The sequence below is a fragment of the Oreochromis niloticus genome, linkage group LG11, assembly GCF_001858045.2.
Source record: "Oreochromis niloticus isolate F11D_XX linkage group LG11, O_niloticus_UMD_NMBU, whole genome shotgun sequence".
Classification (NCBI taxonomy): domain Eukaryota; kingdom Metazoa; phylum Chordata; class Actinopteri; order Cichliformes; family Cichlidae; genus Oreochromis; species Oreochromis niloticus.
In genome coordinates this window covers 19,098,829-19,113,909 of record NC_031976.2, presented here as the reverse complement: position 1 = coordinate 19,113,909, position 15,081 = coordinate 19,098,829, and the positions used below count along the sequence as shown (strand labels likewise).

The following is a 15,081-nucleotide window of genomic DNA, read 5'->3' as shown; positions in this document are numbered from 1 at the left end:
CAGCTCTCTGATTTCAATGTAGTGGTTAAGATGCGGCACAAACTGGCGCTGGGAAAAGAGGATGAAGAAGTAGAGGAAAGAGAGAGAGGCGACTGGTCAGTAACAAGTTTTAGGGCCTGTTATTTTAGAAAAGAACTGCGCAACATGTTATCCAGTCGTCTCGGAAATATAAGTGTTTATATATGAACCAAATGGCTACACTCAAGGTCAGGGCCAAGAGAAACACTCATAAAAAAGAGGGGGAGCAACAACAGAAACCATTAACCGCCCCCCTCCAATCGGATGTCATAATGGTCTGAGGGAGGGGGGTTTCCGACACTGTGCAACCTCAGAAGCAGCTCTGATGCAGAATATCAGTTCATTTCAACTATTTTGTGACTTATTTAAGGCTAGAGGAGAAAAATTCTATACAGTAACGGCTAAATAAAGAGCCGGGGCTGTTGCCAGTAAACTAGGGGTCATTTCTGTGTTGCGTGCACTTAAGTTTGGCACACAGTGCTTATTAACATCACACTCGAGCATACCCTCGAAAACCGCACACATGCAACACATATTTACTACGTGTGAAACTACCTGGAGAGGTTGAAATGACTCAAGGGAGCATTTTTTAACAAAAGAGAACCTGCACTTTGTCATACACACACACGCAAACTAACATCTGCATCACACTTGAAGAAAAACCAGCTCATCATCATTGTGTCATCTAATAGGGAACCTAATTATTAGCAAACACAGGAATCTGCAACATCTGCATTCTGCTTGTTAGTGTTCGTGAACTGAAACCAAAGAAATAATGATCACATGAAGCACTGTAATTCCCTCACACTGGCTCACACTTGCTGAGTCGTCAGTGTAAGAGGAGGAGCGTTGCGTCCATAAGCTTCCTCAGATTAGTGGTTATTAACAGCACAGGCCTCCCTGTGTGAGAGTTCCTGTTCTTGATTAAAGAGGCGATAACACACATGCACGCTCAGAAAAAACACTTGCACACAGGGTAATACCCACATAAATTGAGGAAATGCAGAAGTGTTTCCCAGTCTCCCATATCTGTGTGTCTAATGGGGGGCACTGTGGTAATTCCCCGTGCCCCGTGGAGTACAGGAAGGAAGAAGTGCCTTGTTTGTGAGGTTTTTTTGGTCATTCACATTTTCTTTTACATTTATACAAATGTCATGAGAAAGTGTGGAGAAAACCCCTGCAGCAAATAAATGAATAAATAAAAAAAATTTAAAAAAAATTAAACTTATTACTAAGATTTTTGGAAAAGCCATGTTTAAAAAAGTCCTTTCTCTGTTTAACAGCACTTGGGAAATACTTTTTAAAAAAACTGACATTTCCAAGGAGGGGGTGGGGGTAATAATTATGTCCCCATCTGTACTTAAGATGCAGCATTTGCCAGTCATGTATATAAATAGCTTGCCCCAGTTTGTATACTCTTACAACACACCCACAAATTAATTAGAACTACCCCCAGAACACGCCACACGTGTGATTCTTATCTGTTACCTCTTGTCTCTCTTTCCAATTTTCTTTTCTTGTAGCCTCAAAGTGGATGTTTGTGCAGCCGTGAGCGGTGTGGGCATCCCCAGCTCTGTAGGTAAGCAGCTGTGCAGTAGCTGAAGTCGGCTCTGTTGTACATACTGTATCATTATTAGAGTTTCCTACTGGGAAACTTCTGCTCTTACACACCAATCAGAGCGGAGAACAACGGTGGGTGTGAGGAGCAATAGATGAGATAGAAGACACATAAATAAGCAAATGCAAATAGGACTTTATTCCATATCTAATGGAAAGTCACATAGAACCCAGACCCTTTAGAGCAGGGCTGTGAAACATAAGGCCCAACAAAGACTTCAGTCCGGCCCACTGGCTAACTTTGGAAAATGCCAAGTAGTGGACAGATTTTTAACTTTTAACTGTATTTTCATAAAGTTTACAACTTTTGTATTCATAAAGACCTCACCCACTGCCATATTACTTTTTTTTTTAAAGTGGGTTCACAATGGAAAAATGTGAATTAACAAAAACTGTATGTTCTATTTGTACAGGACACTCTGGGCAATCTGCTAACAGATTTCTTCCTGTAATTTTATCTATTTATTATAAAGAAAACGCCTAATGTTGAAATTGCAGTTCTTTTACTTACAATAAGAAATTTCCTGGGATTAAATATTTAGTTAAATGTCTTTCACTGGTCTGCCCTACTTAGGATCAAAGTGGGCTGAATATGGTCCGTGATGTAAAATGAGTTTGACATCTCCGCTTTAGGTTCAACAGTTAAGTAGTGTCTGATTGGCTGAATCGTCTACCTGGTAACTCAAATTTAATCTCTACTTATTTATCATTATTTTCTGTGCAGACCTGAGAGCGGAGCTGCAGCTCGATTGGCTCAAAGGCTCCAGGGGTGGAGTAAAGAGAGTGCTTTTCTTGGACACCGAGCAGCCTCAGCGCACGGGACTCCTGAGGCTGGGTCACAGTCGCCCACGTGCATGCCTGCGCTACACAATTTATCTCAGAGTGAGCAAATCAAACAGGGCACACAAACACACATACAAGAAGTAGTTAATGAGCTTTGTAAGTGAGGTTGTGAATGACTGACAGCATGTTTCTCTCATTCTCACTCACACTTTATTCCAGGAGGAGGATGAGTTCAGGGACAAGCTGAGCCCCATCTCACTCGCTCTCAACTACAGCCTGGCTCCACCTACTCTTGACCAAAGTCTTCCACCTGTCCTTAACCACTACAGCAGCACCTTCCTCCAAGAGCATGTAAGCATACATGTTGTATGTACATGTAAAAACTTAATGCTGTACAGTACATGAGTGTACACGGCACGTCAAAGAAGAATTTCTCCTTAGTTGGCCCCGTTTAATGGATTCTTTGGGGGAGCTTATCTTTATCAGAAGAAAGGAGGCTTTAGGTTGTTGAAGACCTATGGAACAAATTTGTGATTTGTGACACTGGGCTGTAAAAATTAAACTAACTCAACTTCGCTAAGCCCAAAAGAGATGCAGAATCGACCTGAGATCATATTTCATTCAGTCATTGCTTGATTTAAAATGCTTGCCTTGGACACAAAAAGACTGACTCCCAAATAAAAACCATCTGATTCACCTAAAATCAACTTGGAGTCTACTATTTCCCGGTATGGGACGGCCCAGTTTACCTTTGCAGATGAAACTGTTATAATTTAGAGTTTGGAGCAGTATATTTACTTAATAAAAATAGCAAAAAACTAAGAAAGGCCCTGATGTACACTAAGATCCAGCTCTAGGCCATTTTCAGACTTGGTATGATGGAAAAATATACACTCGTTTGGTTGCGCTCCCATGTGTGAATTGAGTTAAAATAAATATTAAGAAGCTTTTCAGCACTGAGCTATGTTCACTGGAAACTCATGGATCATATGAGGTCATGTTGAAAAGAGGAGCCTTGCCCATATTGTTTATTGTTTTTAATAAGAAGGGTTTATTTTATTGTTTCCATTAAAATTAGCTCGCTCAGTTGCACTTCCTTTAATTTTTGGACATTAAGTGTTGTAATTAAAAAAAACAGCAACAAATTGAGGACTATCATAGTAGCAGCAGAAAGACAGAAGTCAGATCTCTGCCCAAAGCAGGCAGCAACACAACAAACCAAAGACCTGTGTGAATGTATATATGTTATATATAGAGCACCTGCATCCTTCCGTGTCCTCATCTCACTCCTCTCTTTGTGCCCTTCTTCCTCTCAGGCTTACATCCTCCTCGACTGCGGCGACGACAATATTTGTATCCCGGACCTCCAGCTCTCTGCCGGCATGTAAGACTGACACGGCCGCACCCTTTGACCTGAACTTCTAAACACCCAACACTTCAGACAGCCAAATGCAGGCACCCACGCACGCACGGCGAAACCAAAGCAACTGTGTCTGTTATTCCTCACACAATGCGCCAAGTTTACACTAAAGTTGCTCACATTATGGCCCCATTTACCACGGAGCGTGTGTTTGTGTGTGTGCTTGTGTGCATGTTGCATATGTGAATTAACCTATTCTCCGCAGTGCTTCCAGCTGTTCGATATCTCCATGGCAGCATTATGCAAACATCCTGTCAGCATTTACTGACTGATTAACACACACACGCGTGCGCTGGTGGGGTTATTGTTGGGGTCGGAGGTACTGCATTCTTTGCAGCTGATGAGATTGCACATGTCCAGTCCTGAAAATTATAAACTAGAATTTACAGGAAAAAAAACACATTTGTTTTTTATATTTAATTACAGCAAAGTGCTTTATTTCCTTCCTCTGCTTTTTTCTCTTCCTACAATAAAACACACAAACACAGAGACCGCACAGAGGTGGTGATTGCAGATGACAACCTGGTCATGTTGACCATCACTGCGGTGAACCGAGGAGAGGGAGCCTACGAGACGGAGCTCTACACATTGCTACCGCCTGAAGCTGACTACATCGGAGTAGAGCGCAGGGTGGAGGTAAATACTCACACACACTTTTACACACATTGCACACAGATTTGTCTGACATCAATTATCCCAGTTTAATGTCAAGGGCCAGAAGGGTGGATGCTGAAAATAGATAAGACCAAAACTGTTGTCTCATCATCATTGAAGCCAAGTTCAAAAACTGGGAAGTGGGCTATTTGAGGCTTCAGTTACAGTCCGGCATCACATCCTGTTGTGTCTTTGTGGTTTGTGTTTGTTAGACATGATTAAGGCAAGGCTATCAGCCGGGTATGCTCTACTGGCAACAGCTCAAAAGCCCCTATTATGATTTACAAGCTGCATTAGTGACCACGGAAATGGATAGGGTCAACTTCTGTGTGCGTATGTGTGTTTACGTCTGCATGTGTGTGTGTTTGCACGTGTGTGCGCTAATGAGTGTGTAATGGGGCTGTTTGATTGATGACATTGTTACTGTCAGAGCATTCATCACTCTTCCTCTCCTGTCCTCCCCCCCGCCTCTCTCTTTTTCTTTTTCACCCCTCTCGCTCCCATCCCCCTTTGATGGTGCTATACTTCCCTCCCTTTGTCTTTTCGCTCACCACTTGACTCTCACTGCTCCCTATTTGTCACTTTCATTCACTGTTCTTGTCCTTCTCTTACTTTCTTTCCGTACCTTGGATCTCCTCTAGTCTCTCTCTCAGTTAAACTGTGAGTACAAGCTGATCAATGAGTCCAGGATGGTGGTGTGTGACCTCGGGAACCCGATGGTGGCCGAGACGGAGGTGAGTACTCGCACGTAAGCGCAAACGCACACACAAACGTTTCAACAACACCCACGCTAAGAAGGCGCAACTGTTACGCCTCAGGTTTAATTCGCCCTGATTGATGCTTTCCAGTGATTGCTGATGTTCACCTTGACCTCCATTCCACACAGTCTGATTCTCAGGGCTAGGCTTTGCATTCAGTCCAAGCGTGCATGTGTAGTAATAATCCATTTAGGTCGTGCGTGGCTGACACATGCAGGAAGCCAAGGCTTTGTAAAGTAAAGAGCGGTCCCATGTTACATGAAATTCTACCTTCAGATACACAGAGATGTGCTACAAAGTATGACATGTGTGTGAATGTGGGCTTTTGTTGTTTTTTTAAAGGCGTCAAGGCTGGCAGAGAGGTGCATTTGCTCTTTGGAGGTGACACATAGCATTCTGATAAATCAATTATGCGGTCATGTTTCACTGTTGGGGGAGGAGAGCATAACAAGAGCGTGTAAAAGGACAAGGCATGCACACACGTGTGTGTGTGTGTGTGTGTGTGTGCGCAACTCTCCAGCTATCCAGATGTTTCTCATATTGAACTCTCCGCTTGCCCCATTGAAGGTTCAGGAATCCATGAGCTGATGCAGAACATACCTCCATGTCCCCCATACAGATTCTGGTTGTATTGTGCAGCTAAATAGTTCTCATCACTGGTGGTCAACCCTCTGCTGCATGAACAGAGCGATGAGTTAAGGGTACACGCCTGAAGGGAAGCAGTTTTTTTAGGCTTTTTGCATTCATCTGCCTGCCTGCATCTCTGTCATCATTCTTCCTCTACTGGTCAGAATCTTAGTTTCAGTCATTTATCAGTCAGTGGAGTCCTACTTTGAAGATATGTTTTTTGTTAGTGTTTCACAAAATTGTAGTGCTTAAATTACTGATTCCAAGTAAAATATAACTGAAAAATACTAAATTAATTGATTGCAAATTTTTGCTATAGGAGAAATGCAGTTATACACACATCATATTTATAGTAGCTGAAGGCTATTGGAGAGCATTAATGGAATGAGTAATGGCTGCACACAGTTTCCAAACCACAAAGTGATCTAACATAAGTATCAGTTCTAGCCACATCACATCAGAAATACTGACTGTATTTATAATGGCAATAAAAAAACTCTCCCCACCCTAGCACTGTTGAATCCAGGCTGATTTCAGGTTTAAAACACCCGGATGTATTCAGCTAACCGGTTAGAAGCTTTTGTTGCTTACATATATAAGACAAAGGAAGAAATCTGAATCTTACATTTCACTTTCCATTTAGTAATTCACTCTTCTTTTGCACTACTTTTAGTTTCTGTCACTCTCTTGCTTCATCTTTTTTGTGACTACTCTGATACTGTGGCTCTTTTTCTTTAACAAAGTAGAGTTTCTGCAGCTACTCGGGTTGTTCCACCATTTGGAAAAGAAGTCCCCAATTATACATTTCAACTAAAAAAAAATGTTTTTCAAATAAACACACACACAGTCTTAATCTCTCAATTCAGGTGTTTTCAGTCTCATTTCCCAGAGTTGTACAAAAGCACCTAGCCGTGCAGTCGGTTTGCAAACATTTTGAAAGGGTGGCTCGTTCTAAAGAGCACGCTGAAATCAAGCATGATGCTGTAATGGGATGTGACTGTTCAAACACGTCAGTTCATGAGATTTCGTCCCTCCTAGATATTCCATGATCATCTGTAAGTGGTGTTATTGCAAAGTGGAACCATTTAGGAACCACAGCAACTCAACCACAAAGTGGCAGACCACGTAAAGTTACAAACTGAGGTTGCCTAGTGCTGAGGCACATAGTGTGTAAAAGTCACCAACTTTCTGCTGACTCAGCTCCAAACCTCCTCTGACATTAACATGAGCACACAAAATGTGAGCCGGGAGCTTCATGGTATTTAACCAAGCAGCCCCTGTAGCAATAATGAGTAGTAATGTGTACTTTTGTTCAGGTAGTTTAGTTTAGAGTCAGGTGTGCAGGGAAAAAGAGAGGTGTGTGAGTTCAACGTGATTCATGATCTTGATTTTGAGCTTGTAAACACCAGTCACACTGTGACGTAGATTGAATGTTCTTGATGTTATTAACATTAACTTCAGGCATGCCCCACAGGCCTGAATTCAAGGGTCCTTCATCTTAACCATTTTGCATATCAAACCACTTTTAACTTTGCAGCTGGTTGCTCAAAGTTTGCACTTTCATCCGTCTTTAAACACGGTCGCTGCGGTCAGTTGAAATTTTAATAATAGTGACCACCTTGTGATGCTGACAAGAAGTATTACAGTGTCAGTGGAAAACCCTCAAACCACTTCATTGGCATAAACCACTTCTCACTCTGTCGTTCCAAAGAATCATTGTTCTGTTAAATTATGAGCTAAACACACTGCGCGAAGCGTTGTGGCTGCCAAACACAGGAGCCGAGTATTTTAGCCAAGCTGCAGTTTTTGGAATACACAGAGTGCGCTGACGTACGGCGGAGAATATAACAAAGATGCATTGCTTTGAGAAGGTTTAGGCGGATGTTTTGAAGATTTTCTGCACCATGAAAGCACAACCCATTTTCTAACCGACCTAAATTCAAGCTGACCACAGCGACTGAAGGACAGTACTGCAAACATTAACTCCCAGCTTTCAACCAATGAGTTCCAGTTGCCCTAAAGACAGATTTTAAGCTTCACCCTCTCTGAAACGGGAGGTAAAAGTGACGACTTCTCTCCAAATGGCTTGTTCTCACTTGGTGCCTGTCTCTGTAGAGCTTCTCTGCCTTGCTCATCTCTCACATGTGTCCCATAAAGATAACTTGACTTTGTAGTCCCACACTCCACCATCACTCCCCCTCTCCTCCCCCAGGCCTGCCTCTTGAAGTGCACGTCTGCATGCTGTCATTTTCCTCTCTGATCCATGTGCTTGACCTGTTGTTCAGCAGAACTCGCATACCCATGCACACACATGCGCACGCTGCCATGCCGTCGATGATGAACTAATTCCTGCATGTGTTTCGAGTTAGTCCAGAGGACAGAGGATTTAAACTGAGGAGACACAAGAAACTTAACTGTGGCTTTTATGTGTCTGTGTGTCTGCAGTCTGGCTTTTTTTAGATTTAAGGATCTCACCATTATCAACACACACAACTTTGATAATCTGCCTTTGAGAACACAGAAAGAGATCTAGTTAACGCCGGCTTTACTCTCTATTACTGGTCACTTTAAAAAATAATGTGACTTTTATGTACAGATGGATTTTATTTCTCTGTATTCTTCCTCTCTGTCATCTTTTTTTAACAGCCCCTGCTCTAACACCCATTTTTCTGCCATGTTTTTGACCAGTTCTCCCTGTTTTTTGTGTGTGTGGTTTTTTTTACATGCTCCTGCCCTCACCAGCTGTCTGTTGGCTTGAGGTTTTCAGTCCAAAGGCTAGAAGATGCTGGACCAAAAATCAGCTTTGAACTACAGATCCACAGGTGACACACCCACCAGCAGTCATGCTCATACCCCCCCAACCATCGTCACTGTTTCTGCCTCTTTCACACACGCACAAAGAGCCATTTGTGTTTCATCTGATCCATGTAAATACGTTTCGTGTCTGTCCCGATCATGTTGCTATCTGTGGTTTGATGAAACTAACCGCAGACGCAGAAAAATACAGATGGCCCCGAGGAGCTCCAGACAGGAGACAAGCTCTACACAAGATGCCCACTGTGTGCTTAACAGCGTTATTTTCAATATCTCACATCGCTAGACGCAGATGGTTGAATTTTGCAATCCCCCTGCTAGGGGAATTCTTGTCGGAGTCATCTGAACACGAAAATCCGGCTTTATTATGAGTTCATCTTGAGTTTTGGTTCTATTTGCACTGTACCAAAGCCTCAATGGAAATAATAAAATCAGTTTGTTCTTTTTATAGTTCTTTTATTTTAACTGTATGAATGTCTCCACAGCTCCAACAAAGATAACTCTGACAGCAACCTGGTCAGTTTGAATCTGTCTGTCACCGCCCAAGCTCAGCTTGATTTACGCGGGTGAGTCAACCATTGCGTAAGTCAGAGCACGCCGTCTTCTCTGAGACACAGTCGCCGAATGCCTTGTTGCCTTGAAACAAAGCATTATCCTAATTATCCTAAAGATAATTTGTTAATATGACAATCTTGTTTCAGGCTAAACTTCTTTATTTTTATTGTAGGATATTATTAAAATGCTTGAATTTGTGCCCCCTGTTCATTTGCAGATAGAAACAAAGAGTATAAAAACACATCTCTAGTCATAAATCTAAGCTAATCACGTGCACATGGAAAACCTCGGAGCCGCTGGCATGTTCATGGATTCCCGTATGCCTGCTGATGCACACAAGCGCACACACACACACACACACACACACACTTCAAAGCTTGGAGCCTTACTTGTTGTTGTTTGGGTGTGGTCAGCCGTACACACAAACACAGCGGGACCTGGTATAAGCAAGAGGAGAGCATGCTCCTATGTTTGCACTGTAAAAATGATGAACTCCTCAGATAAACATTTGAAATTAAGCAATTCACATTTTAATTCTCTGTTATTAGTGGGGGTGGTGTTTGCCTCACTCTGATGCGATGTCTACTTTAATCCTAGAATTAAGTAAGATATTTTAATTAAGCTCACCATGGAGTGCTGCTGTTTGCTAAACTGGCTCAGTTATGTCCACTTAGCTACAAACATTATGCCCACAGTGGGGAATGTAAACATTTTTGCCCACTTAGCTTAGACTACCATGAAATTATCAGAATGTCATCATCAAGAGGCAATTATAGCCTACAGTACTGACATTTCCACACCAGAAAAATCTTCAAACATTTTACTATTTTATATATACATATGTATATATATATATATATAACTGCACTAACAATGCCACTTCATTAGGTACATCTTGCTGGTACCGGGTTGGTTCCTCTTTTGCCTCCAAAGCTGCTCTAATTCTTTATGGCATAGATTCAACAAAGTGCTGGAAACATCCCTCAGAGGTTTTCGTCCATATTAACTCGATAGCATCACATAGTTGCTGCAGATTTGTTAGCTGCACATCCGTGATGGGAATCTCCCGTTCCACCAAATCCCAAAGGTGCTCTGTTGGATTGAGACTTGGTGACTGTGTAGGCCATTTGAGTACAGTGAGCTCATTGTCATCTTCAAGAAACCATTTGACATGATTTAAACTTTATGACAGTGTGTTATCCTGCTGGAAGCGGCCATCAGAAGATGGGTACATTGTGATCCTAAAAGACATGCTCAGCAACAATAGATAGGCTGTGTTTACTCAGTACTACAGGGCCAAAAGTGTGCAAAGAAAATATCCTCCACACTATTACACCAGCACCACCAGTAGCCCAAACCACAACAATTCAGGATGGATCTATATTTTCCAGTTGTTTACAACAAATTCTGACTCCACCATCTGAGTGTTGCAGCAGAAATCGAAACTCATACGACCAGACAACAATTTTCCGGTCTTCTTTTATCCAACTTTGGTGAGCGAATTATAGACAGGCGTGGGACCTGGTGTGGTCTTGTGGTTCAAGGTTCATGTGCATTCAAAGATGCTCTTGTGCAAAGCTTGTTTACCACAAGTGGTTATTTGAGTTACTGTTGCCTTCCTATCAGCTTCAAGGAGTCTGGCTGTTTTCTGACCTTTGACATCAGCAAAGCTCACTGGATGTTTTCTCATTTTGGACCTTTCTCTGTAACCTTAGAGAGGGTTGTGTGGGAAAATCTGGCACCAACAAACATGCCACATTCAAAGTTGCGTAAATCACCTTTCTGCCCCCTCCTGATCCTCAGGTTCAGCTTCACCAAATCGACTTGGCTATGTCTGCATGTCTAAATGTGCTGAATTACTGCTGCGGGGTTGCCTGATTAGATATTTGTGCTAACAAGCTGTTGAACAAGTGAACCTAATGAAGTGGCCAGTGAGTGTATGTTAAAACTAAGCCAGTTAGTATTGGTGCTGCACCGAATAATCAGGCAGCATTGTCAGGGATATTTTAAATGGTCTGTTCTCGTCATATTTAGAAATAAGAAAAATACAAATTTAGAAAGTTCCTGTTGCCTTTAACCACACTATTTCTAATAAAAACTGAAAAGTATTAAATCAGGCTTTATATGTGCAAAGCACTTAGAAAAAGTCCAAACCTATCCATGTGTATATGCATTATTATCACCACGCTGTTTCTCTTCTCTCTTCTCTCCAGGGTGTCTCATCCCTCTCAGGTGGTGCTGCCATTCCCAAACTGGGAACCGAAAGAGAAGCCCATTAAAGAGGATGATGTTGGACCACAAGTCACACATATCTATGAGGTAAATTCCCTCCCTTACACTGAAACACAGCTGGGCAGTCTAATCAGCTGTGAGGAAATGAACAGGATGAATTTGTAGATGAAGAGATTGAGAAATGTAAAAGCTATTTTGTGTTTATCGTGCTGCTCAGAAAGTCTCGTCTTGGATGAAAAGAGGAAAATAGGTGTGGAAACTTGTGTTTTAGGCCACATCAAAGGGTAGGGGCTCTGCAAGATGAAGGAAACGGTAACATACACACAGACACACACAGTAAAACCAGTAGCTCTATAAAGAATTAAACTCTGGCTGATCGAAGGTCTCCAGCTGAAGAGTAATTACTGCTGCGAAGGCAGGAAAAAGCAAGACAGCGGGAACCAGGAGCAACTAGGAAACAAGGCGAGCAGGGAGGATGGATGCAAACATTCTTAACTGGGGTCATAGTGTATTAAATAATAATTATTAAGTGGAAAAACAAGGTCAAACAGAGACAAACGGATAGTGTGTGGGGGGGGTGGCAGACAGGCCGGCGACACTTAACAATAGGGGCATGTGCATATGTGCATCTGTCTCCTATACATGTGATTTCTTTTTATTTTAAATGGATGGCAGCTTCACTGAACCGGAGTGCTGCGGTGTCTGGTCTGTCCCGCAGCTGATAATGATTTTCATTTGCCGTACTTTTCCCAGTGGGCAGCTGCTTCTAGTTAGAGAGGACAGAGGGGTTTTTTTCTTTTCCTCTTGCAGAATTCCTGCCCTGCAGCAACAGGATCATGTCCTGTTTGGATGACTTGCTTCAGTGTTAATGACCGTGTGTATATGTGAGGACATATATATATATATATATATATATATATATATATATATATATATATATGCTTGTGTGTGTGTGTGTGTGTGTGTGTGTGTGTGTGTGTGTGTGAGAGAGCCACAGACAAAGAAAGGGGCAAGTACAAAAGAGGGTTTATTGAATTGATGGTTCATTTAAGCTCATAATTCAGTCATCCTAAATTAGATGTGGAGTGATGAAGCTGGTGATGGTGTAGGTTTTACTTGTCTTGTATTTCAATCCCGAGAGACTCAAGGCTGCATTAGTATTATCTTCATTATTATGAAAACACAGGTGGCCCGTTTCATCATCCCACAGTTATGATAACCTGATTAGAGCTTTGGCCGCTTGAGACCGAGGCCGGAGAATACTGACAAGTCTCCCTGTTTTTTCTGCCGCCTCGCTCTCACCCGCAGCTCCATAACTCCGGTCCCAGCAGCATCGGGGAGGCTGAGCTTCACGTTGGCTGGCCGTCTCGCTTCCGTGATGAGAACCTGCTGTATGCCATGGAGATTAAAACTGACGGACCAGTGAGCTGCCGGACAAACACCAGCCTTAACCCGCATGGTCTACAGGTAACATGAAATATACAGTGCGCAATACACAGAGTACAACACACGTATGCAGCCAGAAAACAATCTCAAAAACGAAATGTGGGGGTTTTGCTTTTAATAAGAGTGAGTATGTTTGCACATTGTGCATTTCTAACTGATTGTCTGCAGCACCTACTCATACAAACCGACTTAGCTACATTTTTTTATTTATACCATTAGTTGTATCTTTTTTTATCCCTTAATGGCACCATTTATGCCCGCTCACTCCAAACTATTCTTGTGTTCTTTGTGTGTTTTTTTCCCCAATAGGCTCCATAGAAGTAAGATGGATTGTTATGTTTACCAGTAGAAATGAGAGCTGGAATCATTTCCAGTATCTATGATATCACGCGTAGGGTAATTGGAAAAGAAAACATGGAGTTATTTGAAAATGTGAATGTGTAATCATCTATGAAAACAGCAGCATGTGTCAGGTCCTCTAAGGAGACTGATTACAGTAGTTACTTCTTTCACCTGACTGCGAAGAGTGTTATGCCAAGATCGCACAAGCAAAGAGATTCACATAATGTTCTCCAAATTCCTTCTATGTAATTGGCGTCTCACCGTCAGTGTTACTGACAGTGGGTAAATCAGTTAGCCGTGCATCTGTGGCTTGTTTTCTGAGTGCCATCTCTGGGGCAGAGACGCTAATCACTGAGCTGCAGGAAGATAAAGGCATACCTGTTGTTGCTATCCTTTGCTTTCTTAGCTGATGTAAGAGTCATAGTAGTTTCATGTCCTACACAACTGGTCCAGTTTTTAAAATATTTAAATGCAATTATACAGTGAAGACAAACACCTAGAGGAGAAACCATTCTGGCTCTTTATCTGTAATCTCAGAGTTGTGACTTCAAGAGTCTCAGGTTGTTCGCTCATGTCTGCTTTTCGCTGTTCTCAGCTTCATGGTATGACCAGGAAATTAAATCGTTTTCAACCCTTCAATCGACTACAGATCAGCAATGACATTTCTTAACATTTTGCTTTTTTTATTCCTCAGCTGGAGGTTTTGTGTAATATTATTATGTCTACTAAAACATCTTAGAAAATCCTAAAAAAAAGGCTGCGGTGAAACAACGAGTTTTGATAAAGTGTCTGGACTGACAGAATACACTAACACATGTTAGAGTACGATTAAATTAGCACCATAAACTGTAAGCACTGAAACAGACAGGGCAAGTTAATTTACAAGGTACCTTTCATACAAGAAGGCAGACAATTTTATTTATATACTGCCAAATCACAACAACAGTTGCCTCAAGGCGGCAAAGACCCTACAATAATACAGACAAAACAGAGGAAATCCTAACAATCATATGGCACCCCACGAGTAAGTGCTTTGGTGACTGTGGGAAGAAAAAACTCCCTTTTAACAGGAAGAAACCTCCAGCAGAACCAGGCTCAGGAAGGGGCAGCCATCTGCTGCGACCAGTTGGAGAATCATATATCAAATTTTCTTTTCTTTCAAATGTAAAATGATCATTTTAACTTGCTTGAACAATAAGTATTGATAACATTTTCCCGTTTGTTTCAGATCTCCACTCTCCAGGACACACCAGAATTACTGGGCTTCCTGAGGAACACCAGCAGTCGTCCTCGCCGCCACAAACGATCTGTCAGCACCGCTCAGGATTACAGCAATAAAACCTTGGTGAGCCAACTGTTAAGTCTCTAAAGAAAACAAACTAAGCCAAATGTTTATTAGCCATTCACAGGTGTTTGATATATTTCTTCTCCCTCCACCAACCCTCTCCTTATGCAGAACTGCACTAATGTCTCCTGTCTGAAGATAATGTGTGTGGTCGGCCGGTTGGATCGCGGGCAGAGTGCTGTGGTAAAGATCCGATCGCGACTCTGGGCGCACACTTTCCTGCAGGTCAGTTGATTTTTTTCTGCTAACTTTTTGTTTTACTTTAATCGCTCAACTCGCTCAGCAGGAACGTCTGATATGTAACATGCCACCTTTAAAATAATAACTTTTTTATCTTAAAGCGGCGTAATGACCCCTACATTCTCAACTCTACCGTGTCCTTTGCGGTCACATCGATGCCTTATCGCATCCAACCCGCCACGCTGCCTCAGCACAGAACCGCGGTAAGATAAAAAGAACAATAAAAATGA

At 42.1% G+C, this 15,081-nt stretch overlaps 1 protein-coding gene across 1 annotated transcript in view; it reads left to right on the top strand.

Annotated features, from left to right (window-relative positions):
- Positions 1-15,081, top strand: part of itga8 (integrin, alpha 8) — a 42,750-nt gene that overhangs the window by 25,850 nt on the left and 1,819 nt on the right. The window contains exons 16-28 of the mRNA XM_003454460.5: positions 1,542-1,597; positions 2,360-2,517; positions 2,638-2,769; positions 3,735-3,802; positions 4,327-4,474; positions 5,134-5,226; positions 8,620-8,699; positions 9,177-9,257; positions 11,460-11,565; positions 12,787-12,945; positions 14,495-14,611; positions 14,723-14,836; positions 14,953-15,054. Of these exons, the coding sequence (XP_003454508.1) occupies positions 1,542-1,597; positions 2,360-2,517; positions 2,638-2,769; positions 3,735-3,802; positions 4,327-4,474; positions 5,134-5,226; positions 8,620-8,699; positions 9,177-9,257; positions 11,460-11,565; positions 12,787-12,945; positions 14,495-14,611; positions 14,723-14,836; positions 14,953-15,054 (1,414 nt within the window). The remainder of the gene's footprint in view (positions 1-1,541; positions 1,598-2,359; positions 2,518-2,637; positions 2,770-3,734; positions 3,803-4,326; positions 4,475-5,133; positions 5,227-8,619; positions 8,700-9,176; positions 9,258-11,459; positions 11,566-12,786; positions 12,946-14,494; positions 14,612-14,722; positions 14,837-14,952; positions 15,055-15,081) is intronic.